Raw genomic sequence first — 16,980 nt, forward strand, 5'->3', positions numbered from 1 at the left:
ACAGTTTAGTTCTCTTTTACATTTCTTACTTTTTATTTGTTTTGGAAAACTTGCTGTGTCTTGTCAGGACATTGAGGTGACTTGTCAGGACATTGAGGTGACTTGTCAGGACATTGAGGTGACTTGTCAGGACATTGAGGTGACTTGTCAGGACATTGAGGTGACTTGTCAGGACATTGAGGTGACTTGTCAGGACATTCAGGTGTCTTGTCAGGACATTGAGGTGTCTTGTCGGGACATTCTGGTGTCTGGTCAGGACATTGAGGTGACTGGTCGGGACATTGAGTACCTGACAAGTCACCAGAATGTCCTGACATTGTATGCTTTTTAAATATATTTTTAAAGTCAGTTCCTAAACTTGTTAAAATGCTATCTTAGGTTTAGGGTTAAGTTAGGGGTTAGGGTTATGCATTAGGTTTAGGTTTGGTCCAAGGTTAAGGATTAGGTTTAGGTTTAAGTTAGGGGTTAGGGTTATGCATTAGGTTTAGGTTTGGTCCAAGGTTAAGGATTAGGTTTAGGTTTAAGTTAGGGGTTAGGGTTATGCATTAGGTTTAGGTTTGTGGTTAGGTCCAAGGTTAAGGGTTTGGGAAAATTAGATTTTGAATGGGAATACATTTTTACTCCCCATGTGTGTGTGTGTGTGTGTGTGTGTGTGTGTGTTAATCCACCACAGCTGATAAAGGGCTGGGCTGCTGCTGAGGGAAGCAGTGCTCCAGGGAAGCCAAGATTACACGTCAGTGAACGTTCTCTCACTCCGCAACAATGATTTCCCCATCGGTTCAAACCCTTTTCACACCACAGTCATGAAAATCTTCCATTCAGATCAGTAGGTGAGCATGATGGAGGATGGGTGTAGTTTAGATGCTAACTGTGCTGGAGGTGTGTCGTAACTTAAAGACAATGATTCAATTTAAAAAGTCTCTTGAGGAGGCTTGCCCCCAGGCAACACCATGCTATTTAGAGACAGACAGAAATCATTTCATTAGCCAAAGATACCTGGAGGGATGGTGAGGCAGTGGGGGAAAGAGAGGGGGGGGGGGTTAATGGGGGTGAGTCAGAGTGGGAAGGGAGGACAGATTATCTCTCTCTCTCTCTCTCTGTGAATGCTATTCGTTGACTACAGCTCAGCGTTCAACACCATAGTACCCTCAAAGCTCATCAATAAGCTAAGGACCCTGGGACTAAACACCTCCCTCTGCAACTAGATCCTGGACTTCCTGACGGGCCGCTCCCAGGTGGTGAGGGTAGGCAACAACACATCCTCAACACTGGAGCCCCTCAGGGGTGTGTGCTCAGTCCCCTCCTGTACTCCCTGTTCACTCATGACTGCACGGCCAGGCACGACTCGAACACCATCATTAAATTTGCTGATGACATAACAGTGGTAGGCCTGATCACCGACAACAACGAGACAGCCATAGAGACCTGGTCGTGTGGTGCCAAGACAACAACCTCTCCCTCAACGTGATCAAGACAAAAGGAGATGATTGTGGACTACAGGAAAAGGAGGACCGAGCACGTCCCCATTCTCATTGACGAGGCTGCAGTGGAACAGGTTGAGAGCTTCAAATTCCTTGGTGTCACATCAACAACAAACTAGAAGGGTCCAAACACACCAAGACAGTCGTGAAGAGGGCACAACAACACCTTTTCCCACTCCGCAGAATATTTTGCATGGGTCTACAGCTGCACCATCGAGAGCATCCTGACTGGTTGCATCACCGCCTGGTATGGCAACTGCTTGGCCTCCGACCGCAAGGCAATACAGAGGGTAATGCGTACGGCCCAGTACATCACCGGGGACAAGCTTTCTGCCATCCACAACTTCTATACCAGGCGGTGTCAGAGGAAGGTCAAAGACTCCATTGTCAAAGACTCCAGTCACCCTAGTCATAGACTGTTCTCTCTGCTACCGCACGGCAAGCGGTACCGGAGCGCCAAGTCTAGGTCCAAGAGGCTTCTAAACAGCTTCTAGCCCCAAGCCATAAGACTCCTGAACATCTAATCAAATGGCTACGCAGACTATTGCATTTCTCCATCCGCCCACCCCCTCTTTTACGCCGCTGCTACTCTCTGTTATTTTCTATGCCTTGTCACTTTAATAACTCTGTCACAGGCGTCGTAGCGAACAGACCAAGGCGCAGCGTGTTGAGTGCTCATACTTAATTTATTATAGGAGAACACTTAAACAGAACAATACCAGCGACCAACAGTTCCGTCAGGTACAAAGACTAATACGGAAAACAACCACCCACAAAACTAAAAAGGAAAAACAGGCTGCCTAAGTATGGCTTCCAATCAGAGACAACGATAGACAGCTGCCTCTGATTGGAAACCATACCCGGCCGAACATGAAAACCAACACATAGAAAATGATAACTAGAACACCCCACATAGAAACAGAAAACCCAGAATACCTACAAAACAAACCCCCCTGCCACGCCCTGACCACTCTACTATGGCAAATGACCTCTTTCACTGGTCAGGACGTGACAAACTCTACCTTCATGCACATATTACCTCGACTAACCGGTGCCCCCGCACATTGACTCTGTACCGGTACCCCCTGTATATAGCCTCCACATTGACTCTGTACCGGTGCCCCTGTATATAGCCTCCACATTGACTCGGTACCGGTACCCCCTGTATATAGCCTCCACATTGACTCTGTACCGGTGCCCCCTGTATATAGCCTCCACGTTGACTCTGTACCGTAACACCCTGTATATAGCCTCCACATTGACTCTGTACCGGTGCCCCCTGTATATAGCCTCCACATTGACTCTGTACCGGAACCCCCTGTATATAGCCTCCACATTGACTCTGTACCGTAACACCCTGTATATAGCCTCCACATTGACTCTGTACCGTAACACCCTGTATATAGCCTCCACATTGACTCTGTACCGTAACACCCTGTATATAGCCTCCACATTGACTCTGTATCGTAACACCCTGTATATAGCCTCCACATTGACTCTGTACCGTAACACCCTGTATATAGCCTCCACATTGACTCTCTACCGGTACCCCCTGTATATAGCCTCCACATTGACTCTGTATCGTAACACCCTGTATATAGCCTCCACATTGACTCTGTACCGTAACACCCTGTATATAGCCTCCACATTGACTCTGTACTGTAACACCCTGTATATAGCCTCCACATTGACTCTGTACTGTAACACCCTGTATATAGCCTCCACATTGACTCTGTACCGGTACCCCCTGTATATAGTCTCCACATTGACTCTGTACCGTAACACCCTGTATATAGCCTCCACATTGACTCTGTACCGTAACACCCTGTATATAGCCTCCACATTGACTCTGTACTGTAACACCCTGTATATAGCCTCCACATTGACTCTGTACCGTAACACCCTGTATATAGCCTCCACATTGACTCTGTACCGTAACACCCTGTATATAGCCTCCACATTGACTCTGTACTGTAACACCCTGTATATAGCCTCCACATTGACTCTGTACTGTAACACCCTGTATATAGCCTCCACATTGACTCTGTACCGTAACACCCTGTATATAGCCTCCACATTGACTCTGTACTGTAACACCCTGTATATAGCCTCCACATTGACTCTGTACTGGTACCCCCTGTATATAGCCTCCACATTGACTCGGTACCGGTACCCCCTGTATATAGCCTCCACATTGACTCTGTACCGGTACCCCCTGTATATAGCCTCCACATTGACTCTGTACCGGTACCCCCTGTATATAGCCTCCACATTGACTCTGTACCGGTACCCCCTGTATATAGTCTCTCTATTGTTATTTTACTGCTGCTCTTTAATTACTTGTTCCTTTTATTTCTTATTCTTATTCTTATTTTTTAAACTAAGGGGCTTGTAAATAAGCATTTCAATGTAAGGTCCTGTTGTATTTGGCGCATGTGACTAATACAATTTGATTTGATTTGATTTAAAGGGGAGGAGTGATGGGGGTTAGTCAGAGTTGGATTGGAGGACAGATTCCCTTCATAGGCTGGTGAAGGTGAGACTTATGGGATGCCATGGAGACATGATGGGGCCTGTCGTTTAGAAAAGTCAGTCTCAGACTACAACAACAAAATGCTTCCAGAGAAAAGGTTTCTCAGAGGAGGATTAAAATATGACTCACAGACAATCTGATTGGCACAATATTTATGTGGTGGTTGATTACTATATTTTCTATGACGTTTGTGAAATGGAAATATGTTTGCTGCATGTCCCAACTCCCCCTGAGACACCGTCAGAGAGTGGGGTCACGGCCAGGGTCAGACATTATTAACAGGCTGGGGTCACGGCCAGGGTCAGACATTATCAACAGACTGGGGTCACGGCCAGGGTCAGACATTATTAACAGGCTGGGGTCACGGCCAGGGTCAGACATTATCAACAGACTGGGGTCACGGCCAGGGTCAGACATTATCAAAAGACTGGGGTCACGGCCAGGGTCAGACATTATCAACAGACTGGGGTCAGGGCCAGGGTCAGACATTATCAACAGACTGGGGTCACGGCCAGGGTCAGACATTATCAACAGACTGGGGTCAGGGCCAGGGTCAGACATTATCAACAGACTGGGGTCACGGCCAGGGTCAGACATTATCTACAGACTGGGGTCAAGGCCAGGGTCAGACATTATCACCAGACTGGGGTCACGGCCAGGGTTAGACATTATCAACAGGCTGGGGTCACGGCCAGGGTCAGCCATTATCAACAGGCTGGGGTCAGGGTCAGGGTCAGCGTCAATATGGGGTCAGGGTCAGCGATTATCAACAGACTGGGGTCACGGTCAGGGTCAGACATTATCAACAGACTGGGGTCACGGCCAGGGTCAGACATTATCAACAGACTGGGGTCACGGCCAGGGTCAGACATTATCAACAGGCTGGGGTCAGGGTCAGACATTATCAACAGACTGGGGTCACGGCCAGCGTCAGACATTATCAACAGACTGGGGTCACGGGGTCACGGCCAGCGTCAGACATTATCAACAGGCTGGGGTCAGGGTCAGACATTATCAACAGCCTGGGGTCACGGCCAGGGTCAGACATTATCAACAGACTGGGGTCACGGTCAGGGTCAGACATTATCAACAGACTGGGGTCACGGCCAGGGTCAGACATTATCAACAGACTGGGGTCACGGCCAGGGTCAGACATTATCACCAGACTGGGGTCACGGCCAGGGTCAGACATTATCAACAGACTGGGGTCACGGTCAGACATTATCAACAGGCTGGGGTCACGGCCAGGGTCAGACATTATCAACAGACTGGGGTCACGGTCAGACATTATCAACAGGCTGGGGTCACGGCCAGGGTCAGACATTATCAACAGACTGGGGACACGGCCAGACATTATCAACAGACTGGGGTCACGGCCAGACATTATCAACAGACTGGGGTCAGGGTCAGGGTCAGACATTATCAACAGACTGGGGTCACGGCCAGGGTCAGACATTATCAACAGACTGGGGTCATGGTCAGACATTATCAACAGGCTGGGGTCCCGGCCAGGGTCAGACATTATCAACAGACTGGGGACACGGCCAGACATTATCAACAGGCTGGGGTCACGGCCAGGGTCAGACATTATCAACAAACTGGGGTCACGGTCACGGTCAGACATTATCAACAGACTGGGGTCACGGCCAGGGTTAGACATTATCTACAGACTGGGGTCACGGCCAGACATTATCAACAGACTGGGGTCACGGCCAGGGTCAGACATTATCAACAGACTGGGGTCACGGCCAGGGTCAGACATTATCAACAGGCTGGGGTCACGGCCAGGGTCAGACATTATCAACAGACTGGGGTCACGAACAGGGTCAGACATTATCAACAGACTGGGGTCACGGTCAGACATTATCAACAGACTGGGGTCAGGGTCAGATATTATCAACAGACTGGGGTCACAGCCAGGGTCAGCCATTATATACAGACTGGGGTCACGGTCAGACATTATCAACAGACTGGGGTCACGGCCAGACATTATCAACAGACTGGGGTCAGGGTCAGGGTCAGACATTATCAATAGACTGGGGTCACGGCCAGGGTCAGACATTATCAACAGACTGGGGTCACGGTCAGACATTATCAACAGGCTGGGGTCACGGCCAGGGTCAGACATTATCAACAGACTGGGGACACGGCCAGACATTATCAACAGGCTGGGGTCACGGCCAGGGTCAGACATTATCAACAGACTGGGGTCACGGTCACGGTCAGACATTATCAACAGACTGGGGTCACGGCCAGGGTTAGACATTATCTACAGACTGGGGTCACGGCCAGACATTATCAACAGACTGGGGTCACGGCCAGGGTCAGACATTATCAACAGACTGGGGTCACGGCCAGGGTCAGACATTATCAACAGGCTGGGGTCACGGCCAGGGTCAGCCATTATCAACAGGCTGGGGTCAGGGTCAGGGTCAGCGTCAATATGGGGTCAGGGTCAGCGATTATCAACAGACTGGGGTCACGGTCAGGGTCAGACATTATCAACAGACTGGGGTCACGGCCAGGGTCAGACATTATCAACAGGCTGGGGTCACGGTCAGACATTATCAACAGACTGGGGTCACGGCCAGGGTCAGACATTATCAACAGGCTGGGGTCAGGGTCAGACATTATCAACAGACTGGGGTCACGGCCAGCGTCAGACATTATCAACAGACTGGGGTCACGGGGTCACGGCCAGCGTCAGTCATTATCAACAGGCTGGGGTCAGGGTCAGACATTATCAACAGACTGGGGTCACGGCCAGGGTCAGACATTATCAACAGACTGGGGTCACGGTCAGGGTCAGACATTATCAACAGACTGGGGTCACGGCCAGGGTCAGACATTATCAACAGACTGGGGTCACGGCCAGGGTCAGACATTATCAACAGACTGGGGTCACGGTCAGACATTATCAACAGGCTGGGGTCACGGCCAGGGTCAGACATTATAAACAGACTGGGGACACGGCCAGACATTATCAACAGACTGGGGTCACGGCCAGACATTATCAACAGACTGGGGTCACGGTCAGGGTCAGACATTATCAACAGATTGGGGTCACGGCCAGGGTCAGACATTATCAACAGACTGGGGTCACGGTCAGACATTATCAACAGGCTGGGGTCACGGCCAGGGTCAGACATTATGAACAGACTGGGGACACGGCCAGACATTATCAACAGACTGGGGTCACGGCCAGACATTATCAACAGACTGGGGTCACGGCCAGGGTCAGACATTATCAACAGACTGGGGTCACGGTCAGACATTATCAACAGACTGGGGTCAGGGTCAGGGTCAGATATTATCAACAGACTGGGGTCAAAGCCAGGGTCAGCCATTATATATAGACTGGGGTCACGGTCAGACATTATCAACAGACTGGGGTCACGGCCGGACATTATCAACAGACTGGGGTCAGGGTCAGGGTCAGACATTATCAACAGACTGGGGTCACGGCCAGGGTCAAACATTATCAACAGACTGGGGTCACGGTCAGACATTATCAACAGGCTGGGGTCACGGCCAGGGTCAGACATTATCAACAGACTGGGGTCACGGTCAGACATTATCAACAGGCTGGGGTCACTTCCAGGGTCAGACATTATCAACAGACTGGGGACACGGCCAGACATTATCAACAGGCTGGGGTCACGGCCAGGGTCAGACATTATCAACAGACTGGGGACACGGCCAGACATTATCAACAGGCTGGGGTCACGGCCAGGGTCAGACATTATCAACAGACTGGGGTCACGGTCACGGTCAGACATTATCAACAGACTGGGGTCACGGCCAGGATTAGACATTATCTACAGACTGGGGTCACGGCCAGACATTATCAACAGACAGGGGTCACGGCCAGGGTCAGACATTATCAACAGACTGGGGTCACGGCCAGGGTCAGACATTATCAACAGACTGGGGTCACGGTCAGGGTCAGACAATATCAACAGACTGGGGTCAGGGCCAGTTTCAGACATTATCAACAGACTGGGGCAAGGTCAGACATTATCAACAGACTGGGGTCACGGCCAGACATTATCAACAGACTGGGGTCACGGCCAGACATTATCAACAGACTGGGGTCACGGTCAGGGTCAGACATTATCAACAGAGTGGGGTCAGGGTCATACATTATCAACAGACTGGGGTCACGGCCAGACATTATTAACAGACTGGGGCCAGGGTCAGACATTATCTACAGACTGGGGTCACGGCCAGACATTATCAACAGACTGGGGTCACGGCCAGGGTCAGACATTATCAACAGACTGGGGTCACGGCCAGGGTCAGACATTATCAACAGACTGGGGTCACGGCCAGGGTCAGACATTATCAACAGACTGGGGTCAAGGTCATGGTCAGACATTATCAACAGACTGGGGTCAGGGCCAGTTTCAGACATTATCAACAGACTGGGGTCACGGCCAGACATTATCAACAGACTGGGGTCAGGGTCAGACATTATCAACAGACTGGGGTCACGGTCACGGTAAGACATTATCAACAGACTGGGGTCACGGTCAGACATTATCAACAGACTGGGGTCACGGCCAGACATTATCAACAGACTCGGGTCAGGGTCAGGGTCAGGTCAGATATTATCAACAGACTGGGGTCATGGCCAGGGTCAGACATTATCAACAGACTGGGGTCACGGCCAGGGTCAGACATTATCAACAGACTGGGGTCACGGTCAGACATTATCAACAGGCTGGGGTCACGGCCAGGTCAGACATTATCAACAGACTGGGGACACGGCCAGACATTATCAACAGGCTGGGGTCACGGCCAGGGTCAGACATTATCAACAGACTGGGGTCACGGTCACGGTCAGACATTATCAACAGACTGGGGTCACGGCCAGGATTAGACATTATCTACAGACTGGGGTCACGGCCAGACATTATCAACAGACTGGGGTCACGGCCAGGGTCAGACATTATCAACAGACTGGGGTCACGGCCAGGGTCAGACATTATCAACAGACTGGGGTCACGGCCATGGTCAGACATTATCAACAGACTGGGGTCACGGTCAGGGTCAGACAATATCAACAGACTGGGGTCAGGGCCAGTTTCAGACATTATCAACAGACTGGGGCAAGGTCAGACATTATCAACAGACTGGGGTCACGGCCAGACATTATCAACAGACTGGGGTCACGGCCAGACATTATCAACAGACTGGGGTCACGGTCAGGGTCAGACATTATCAACAGACTGGGGTCAGGGCCAGGGTCAGACATTATCAACAGAGTGGGGTCAGGGTCAGACATTATCAACAGACTGGGGTCACGGTCACGGTCAGACATTATCAACAGACTGGGGTCACGGCCAGGGTTAGACATTATCAACAGACTGGGGACACGGCCAGACATTATCAACAGGCTGGGGTCACGGCCAGGGTCAGACATTATCAACAAACTGGGGTCACGGTCACGGTCAGACATTATCAACAGACTGGGGTCACGGCCAGGGTTAGACATTATCTACAGACTGGGGTCACGGCCAGACATTATCAACAGACTGGGGTCACGGCCAGGGTCAGACATTATCAACAGACTGGGGTCACGGCCAGGGTCAGACATTATCAACAGGCTGGGGTCACGGCCAGGGTCAGACATTATCAACAGACTGGGGTCACGAACAGGGTCAGACATTATCAACAGACTGGGGTCACGGTCAGACATTATCAACAGACTGGGGTCAGGGTCAGATATTATCAACAGACTGGGGTCACAGCCAGGGTCAGCCATTATATACAGACTGGGGTCACGGTCAGACATTATCAACAGACTGGGGTCACGGCCAGACATTATCAACAGACTGGGGTCAGGGTCAGGGTCAGACATTATCAATAGACTGGGGTCACGGCCAGGGTCAGACATTATCAACAGACTGGGGTCACGGTCAGACATTATCAACAGGCTGGGGTCACGGCCAGGGTCAGACATTATCAACAGACTGGGGACACGGCCAGACATTATCAACAGGCTGGGGTCACGGCCAGGGTCAGACATTATCAACAGACTGGGGTCACGGTCACGGTCAGACATTATCAACAGACTGGGGTCACGGCCAGGGTTAGACATTATCTACAGACTGGGGTCACGGCCAGACATTATCAACAGACTGGGGTCACGGCCAGGGTCAGACATTATCAACAGACTGGGGTCACGGCCAGGGTCAGACATTATCAACAGGCTGGGGTCACGGCCAGGGTCAGCCATTATCAACAGGCTGGGGTCAGGGTCAGGGTCAGCGTCAATATGGGGTCAGGGTCAGCGATTATCAACAGACTGGGGTCACGGTCAGGGTCAGACATTATCAACAGACTGGGGTCACGGCCAGGGTCAGACATTATCAACAGGCTGGGGTCACGGTCAGACATTATCAACAGACTGGGGTCACGGCCAGGGTCAGACATTATCAACAGGCTGGGGTCAGGGTCAGACATTATCAACAGACTGGGGTCACGGCCAGCGTCAGACATTATCAACAGACTGGGGTCACGGGGTCACGGCCAGCGTCAGTCATTATCAACAGGCTGGGGTCAGGGTCAGACATTATCAACAGACTGGGGTCACGGCCAGGGTCAGACATTATCAACAGACTGGGGTCACGGTCAGGGTCAGACATTATCAACAGACTGGGGTCACGGCCAGGGTCAGACATTATCAACAGACTGGGGTCACGGCCAGGGTCAGACATTATCAACAGACTGGGGTCACGGTCAGACATTATCAACAGGCTGGGGTCACGGCCAGGGTCAGACATTATAAACAGACTGGGGACACGGCCAGACATTATCAACAGACTGGGGTCACGGCCAGACATTATCAACAGACTGGGGTCACGGTCAGGGTCAGACATTATCAACAGATTGGGGTCACGGCCAGGGTCAGACATTATCAACAGACTGGGGTCACGGTCAGACATTATCAACAGGCTGGGGTCACGGCCAGGGTCAGACATTATGAACAGACTGGGGACACGGCCAGACATTATCAACAGACTGGGGTCACGGCCAGACATTATCAACAGACTGGGGTCACGGCCAGGGTCAGACATTATCAACAGACTGGGGTCACGGTCAGACATTATCAACAGACTGGGGTCAGGGTCAGGGTCAGATATTATCAACAGACTGGGGTCAAAGCCAGGGTCAGCCATTATATATAGACTGGGGTCACGGTCAGACATTATCAATAGACTGGGGTCACGGCCGGACATTATCAACAGACTGGGGTCAGGGTCAGGGTCAGACATTATCAACAGACTGGGGTCACGGCCAGGGTCAAACATTATCAACAGACTGGGGTCACGGTCAGACATTATCAACAGGCTGGGGTCACGGCCAGGGTCAGACATTATCAACAGACTGGGGTCACGGTCAGACATTATCAACAGGCTGGGGTCACTTCCAGGGTCAGACATTATCAACAGACTGGGGACACGGCCAGACATTATCAACAGGCTGGGGTCACGGCCAGGGTCAGACATTATCAACAGACTGGGGACACGGCCAGACATTATCAACAGGCTGGGGTCACGGCCAGGGTCAGACATTATCAACAGACTGGGGTCACGGTCACGGTCAGACATTATCAACAGACTGGGGTCACGGCCAGGATTAGACATTATCTACAGACTGGGGTCACGGCCAGACATTATCAACAGACAGGGGTCACGGCCAGGGTCAGACATTATCAACAGACTGGGGTCACGGCCAGGGTCAGACATTATCAACAGACTGGGGTCACGGTCAGGGTCAGACAATATCAACAGACTGGGGTCAGGGCCAGTTTCAGACATTATCAACAGACTGGGGCAAGGTCAGACATTATCAACAGACTGGGGTCACGGCCAGACATTATCAACAGACTGGGGTCACGGCCAGACATTATCAACAGACTGGGGTCACGGTCAGGGTCAGACATTATCAACAGAGTGGGGTCAGGGTCATACATTATCAACAGACTGGGGTCACGGCCAGACATTATTAACAGACTGGGGCCAGGGTCAGACATTATCTACAGACTGGGGTCACGGCCAGACATTATCAACAGACTGGGGTCACGGCCAGGGTCAGACATTATCAACAGACTGGGGTCACGGCCAGGGTCAGACATTATCAACAGACTGGGGTCACGGCCAGGGTCAGACATTATCAACAGACTGGGGTCAAGGTCATGGTCAGACATTATCAACAGACTGGGGTCAGGGCCAGTTTCAGACATTATCAACAGACTGGGGTCACGGCCAGACATTATCAACAGACTGGGGTCAGGGTCAGACATTATCAACAGACTGGGGTCACGGTCACGGTAAGACATTATCAACAGACTGGGGTCACGGTCAGACATTATCAACAGACTGGGGTCACGGCCAGACATTATCAACAGACTCGGGTCAGGGTCAGGGTCAGGTCAGATATTATCAACAGACTGGGGTCATGGCCAGGGTCAGACATTATCAACAGACTGGGGTCACGGCCAGGGTCAGACATTATCAACAGACTGGGGTCACGGTCAGACATTATCAACAGGCTGGGGTCACGGCCAGGTCAGACATTATCAACAGACTGGGGACACGGCCAGACATTATCAACAGGCTGGGGTCACGGCCAGGGTCAGACATTATCAACAGACTGGGGTCACGGTCACGGTCAGACATTATCAACAGACTGGGGTCACGGCCAGGATTAGACATTATCTACAGACTGGGGTCACGGCCAGACATTATCAACAGACTGGGGTCACGGCCAGGGTCAGACATTATCAACAGACTGGGGTCACGGCCAGGGTCAGACATTATCAACAGACTGGGGTCACGGCCATGGTCAGACATTATCAACAGACTGGGGTCACGGTCAGGGTCAGACAATATCAACAGACTGGGGTCAGGGCCAGTTTCAGACATTATCAACAGACTGGGGCAAGGTCAGACATTATCAACAGACTGGGGTCACGGCCAGACATTATCAACAGACTGGGGTCACGGCCAGACATTATCAACAGACTGGGGTCACGGTCAGGGTCAGACATTATCAACAGACTGGGGTCAGGGCCAGGGTCAGACATTATCAACAGAGTGGGGTCAGGGTCAGACATTATCAACAGACTGGGGTCACTGCCAGACATTATCAACAGACTGGGGCCAGGGTCAGACATTATCAACAGACTGGGGTCACGGTCACGGTCAGACATTATCTACAGACTGGGGTCACGGCCAGACATTATCAACAGACTGGGGTCACGGCCAGGGTCAGACATTATCAACAGACTGGGGTCACGGCCAGGGTCAGACATTATCAACAGACTGGGGTCACGGCCAGGGTCAGACATTATCAACAGACTGGGGTCACGGCCAGGGTCAGACATTATCAACAGACTGGGGTCACGGTCATGGTCAGACATTATCAACAGACTGGGGTCACGGCCAGTTTCAGACATTATCAACAGACTGGGGTCACGGCCAGACATTATCAACAGACTGGGGCCAGGGTCAGACATTATCAACAGACTGGGGTCACGGTCACGGTAAGACATTATCAACAGACTGGGGTCACGGTCAGACATTATCAACAGACTGGGGTCACGGCCAGACATTATCAACAGACTGGGGTCAGGGTCAGGGTCAGGTCAGACATTATCAACAGACTGGGGTCATGGCCAGGGTCAGGTCAGACATTATCAACAGACTGGGGTCAGGGTCATGGTCAGGTCAGACATTATCAACAGACTGGGGTCACGGCCAGGGTCAGGTCAGACATTATCAACAGACTGGGGTCAGGGTCAGGGTCAGACATTATCAACAGACTGGGGTCACGGTCAGACATTATCAACAGACTGGGGTCACGGCCAGACATTATCAACAGACTGGGGTCACGGTCAGGGTCAGCCATTATCAACAGACTGGGGTCACGGCCAGGGTCAGACATTATCAACAGACTGGGGTCACGGCCAGGGTCAGACATTATCAACAGACTGGGGTCACGGCCAGGGTCAGACATTATCAACAGACTGGGGTCACGGCCAGACATTATCAACAGGCTGGGGTCACGGCCAAGGTCAGACATTATCAACAGACTGGGGTCACGGCCAGACATTATCCACAGACTGGGGTCACGGCCAAGGTCAGACATTATCAACAGACTGGGGTCACGGCCAGACAATATCAACAGACTGGGGTCACGGCCAGGGTCAGACATTATCAACAGACGGGTCACGGCAAGAAATTATCAACAACGACCCCGGAGCAATATGAGTTAAGTACCTTGCTCAAGGGCACAGCAACAGAGAAAGAGAGAGAGAGAGAGACACAGAGAGAGACACAGAGAGAGACACAGAGAGAGACACAGAGAGAGACAGAGAGAGAGACACAGAGACAGACAGACAGACAGACCGACCGTTAGTGCAGAAAAACAGTAGGTCCATAAAGAGTTGATACTCACGACCAGAGAGAGCTCCTCCCCTGCGTGATGACCCCTGTGAACTTGGTCAACCTCCTGGCGTCCACCTCTAACCACTGCAGAGGGTCGTTCCTCCCAGCACACCAGGCTCCATCGTATAGGTCATCATCATACAGGCCAGCCTAGCAGAGGATTTAGAAAAGGGTTTCCAAGTAGTTTAGAAACTGTAATAAATAGTTCTAACATTGCAGAGGGTCGTTCCTCCCAGAGGCCTAGCAGAGGATTTAGAAAAGGGTTTCCAAGTAGTTTAGAAACTGTAATAAATAGTTGTAGCACATTACAGAGTGAGAAAATGGCTTCCTTAGGCTAAGTCAAGGCTATGGGACTGTAATGATGGACTTCCTCCACACCAGGGCTATGGGACTGTAATGATGGACTTCCACCTCAGACTTCCCCCACACTCTGTCTAGGTTTACCTGCACTCACCTGCTCTGTCTAGGCCTACCTGCACTCACCTGCTCTGTCTAGACCTACCTGCACTCACCTGCTCTGTCTAGGTCTACCTGCGCTCACCTGCTCTGTCTAGTCCTACCTGCACCCACTTGCTCTGTCTAGTCCTACCTGCACTCACCTGCTCTGTCTAGGTCTACCTGCACTCACCTGCGCTGTCTAGACCTACCTGCACTCACCTGCTCTGTCTAGGTCTACCTGCGATCACCTGCTCTGTCTAGTCCTACCTGCACCCACTTGCTCTGTCTAGTCCTACCTGCACTCACCTGCTCTGTCTAGGTCTACCTGCACTCACCTGCTCTGTCTAGTGCTACCTGCGCTCACCTGCTCTGTCTAGGCATACCTGCAGTCACCTGCTCTGTCTAGGCCTACCTGCACTCACCTGCTCTGTCTAGTTCTACCTGTGCTCACCTGCTCTGTCTAGGTCTACCTGCACTCACCTGCTCTGTCTAGGTCTACCTGCACTCACCTGCTCTGTCTAGGACTACCTGCACTCACCTGCTCTGTCTAGTCCTACCTGCACCCACCTGCTCTGTCTAGGCCTACTTGCACTCACCTGCTCTGTCTAGGTCTACCTGCACTCACCTGCTCTGTCTAGGACTACCTGCACTCACCTACTCTGTCTAGTCCTACCTGCACTCACCTGCTCTGTCTAGGTCTACCTACACTCACCTGCTCTGTCTAGGTCTACCTACACTCACCTGCTCTGTCTAGACCTTCCTGCACTCACCTGCTCTGTCTAGGCCTACCTGCACCCACCTGCTCTGTCTAGGCCTACCTGCACTCACCTGCTCTGTCTAGACCTACCTGCACTCACCTGCTCTGTCTAGGCCTACCTGCACCCACCTGCTCTGTCTAGACCTACCTGCACCCACCTGCTCTGTCTAGTCCTACCTGTACTCATCTGCTCTGTCTAGACTTACCTGCACTCACCTGCTCTGTCTAGGCCCACCTGCACTCACCTGCTCTGTCTAGTCTTACCCGCTCTTCATTTTGGGTCAGTCACAGTGGTCAGGTATTCTGCCACTGTGTACTCTCTGTTTAGAGCCAAATAGCATTCAGGTTTGCTCAGTTTTGTTGTAAATTCTTTCCAATGTTTCAAGTAATTATCTTTTTGTTTTCTCATGATTTGGTTGGGTCTAATTGTGTTGCTGTCCTGGGGCTCTGTGGGGTCTGTTTGTGTTTGTGAACAGAGCCCCAGGACCAGCTTGCTTAGGGGACTCTTCTCCAGGTTCATCTCTCTGTAGGTGATGGCTTTGTTATGGAAGGTTTGGGAATCACTTCCTTTCAGGTGGTTGTAGAATTTAACGGCTGTTTTCTGGATTTTGATAATTAGCGGGTATCAGCCTAATTCTGCTCTGCATGCATTATTTGGTGTTTTACGGAGGATATTTTTGCAGAAAACTGCATGCAGAGTCTCAATTTGGTGTTTGTCCCATTTTGTGAATTCTTGGTTGGTGAGCAGGACCCCAGACCTCACAACCATAAAGGACAATGGGTTCTATAACTGATTCAAGTATTATCAGCCAGATCCTTATTGGTATGTCTAATTTTATGTTCCTTTTGATGGCATAGAAGGCCCTTCTTGCCTTGTCTCTCAGATCGTTCAAAGCTTTGTGGAAGTTACCTGTGGCGCTGATGTTTAGGCCGAGGTATGTACAGTTGTTTGTGTGCTCTAGGGCAACGGTGTCTAGATGGAATTTGTATTTGTGGTCTTGGCATCTCAACCTTTTTGGAACACCATTATTTTTGTCTTACTGAGATTTACTGTCAGGGCTCAGGTCTGTCAGGGCCCAGGTCTGTCAGGGCCCAGGTCTGTCAGGGCCCAGGTCTGTCAGGGCCCAGGTCTGTCAGGGCCCAGGTCTGTCAGGGCTCAGGTCTGTCAGGGCCCAGGTCTGTCAGGGCCCAGGTCTGTCAGGGCCCAGGTCTGACAGAATCTGTGCAGAAGATCTAGGTGCTGCTGTAGGCCCTCCTTGGTTGGTGACCAAGCACCAGAGCATCAGCATCTTAAATAAGCATGCCCCATTCAAA

The 16,980-nt window shown here is 51.3% G+C and overlaps 1 protein-coding gene across 1 annotated transcript in view; it reads right to left on the reverse strand.

The window, feature by feature from the left end:
* LOC115190092 (inactive carboxypeptidase-like protein X2) overlaps positions 1-16,980 on the reverse strand; it is a gene marked incomplete at its 5' end in the record, with an annotated part of 106,956 nt that overhangs the window by 54,635 nt on the left and 35,341 nt on the right. The window contains 1 exon segment of the mRNA XM_029748568.1: positions 14,482-14,621. Coding sequence (XP_029604428.1) covers positions 14,482-14,621 — 140 coding nt within the window.

This window comes from Salmo trutta, unplaced genomic scaffold, assembly GCF_901001165.1.
Source record: "Salmo trutta unplaced genomic scaffold, fSalTru1.1, whole genome shotgun sequence".
In the NCBI taxonomy this organism is placed as follows: Eukaryota; Metazoa; Chordata; class Actinopteri; order Salmoniformes; family Salmonidae; genus Salmo; species Salmo trutta.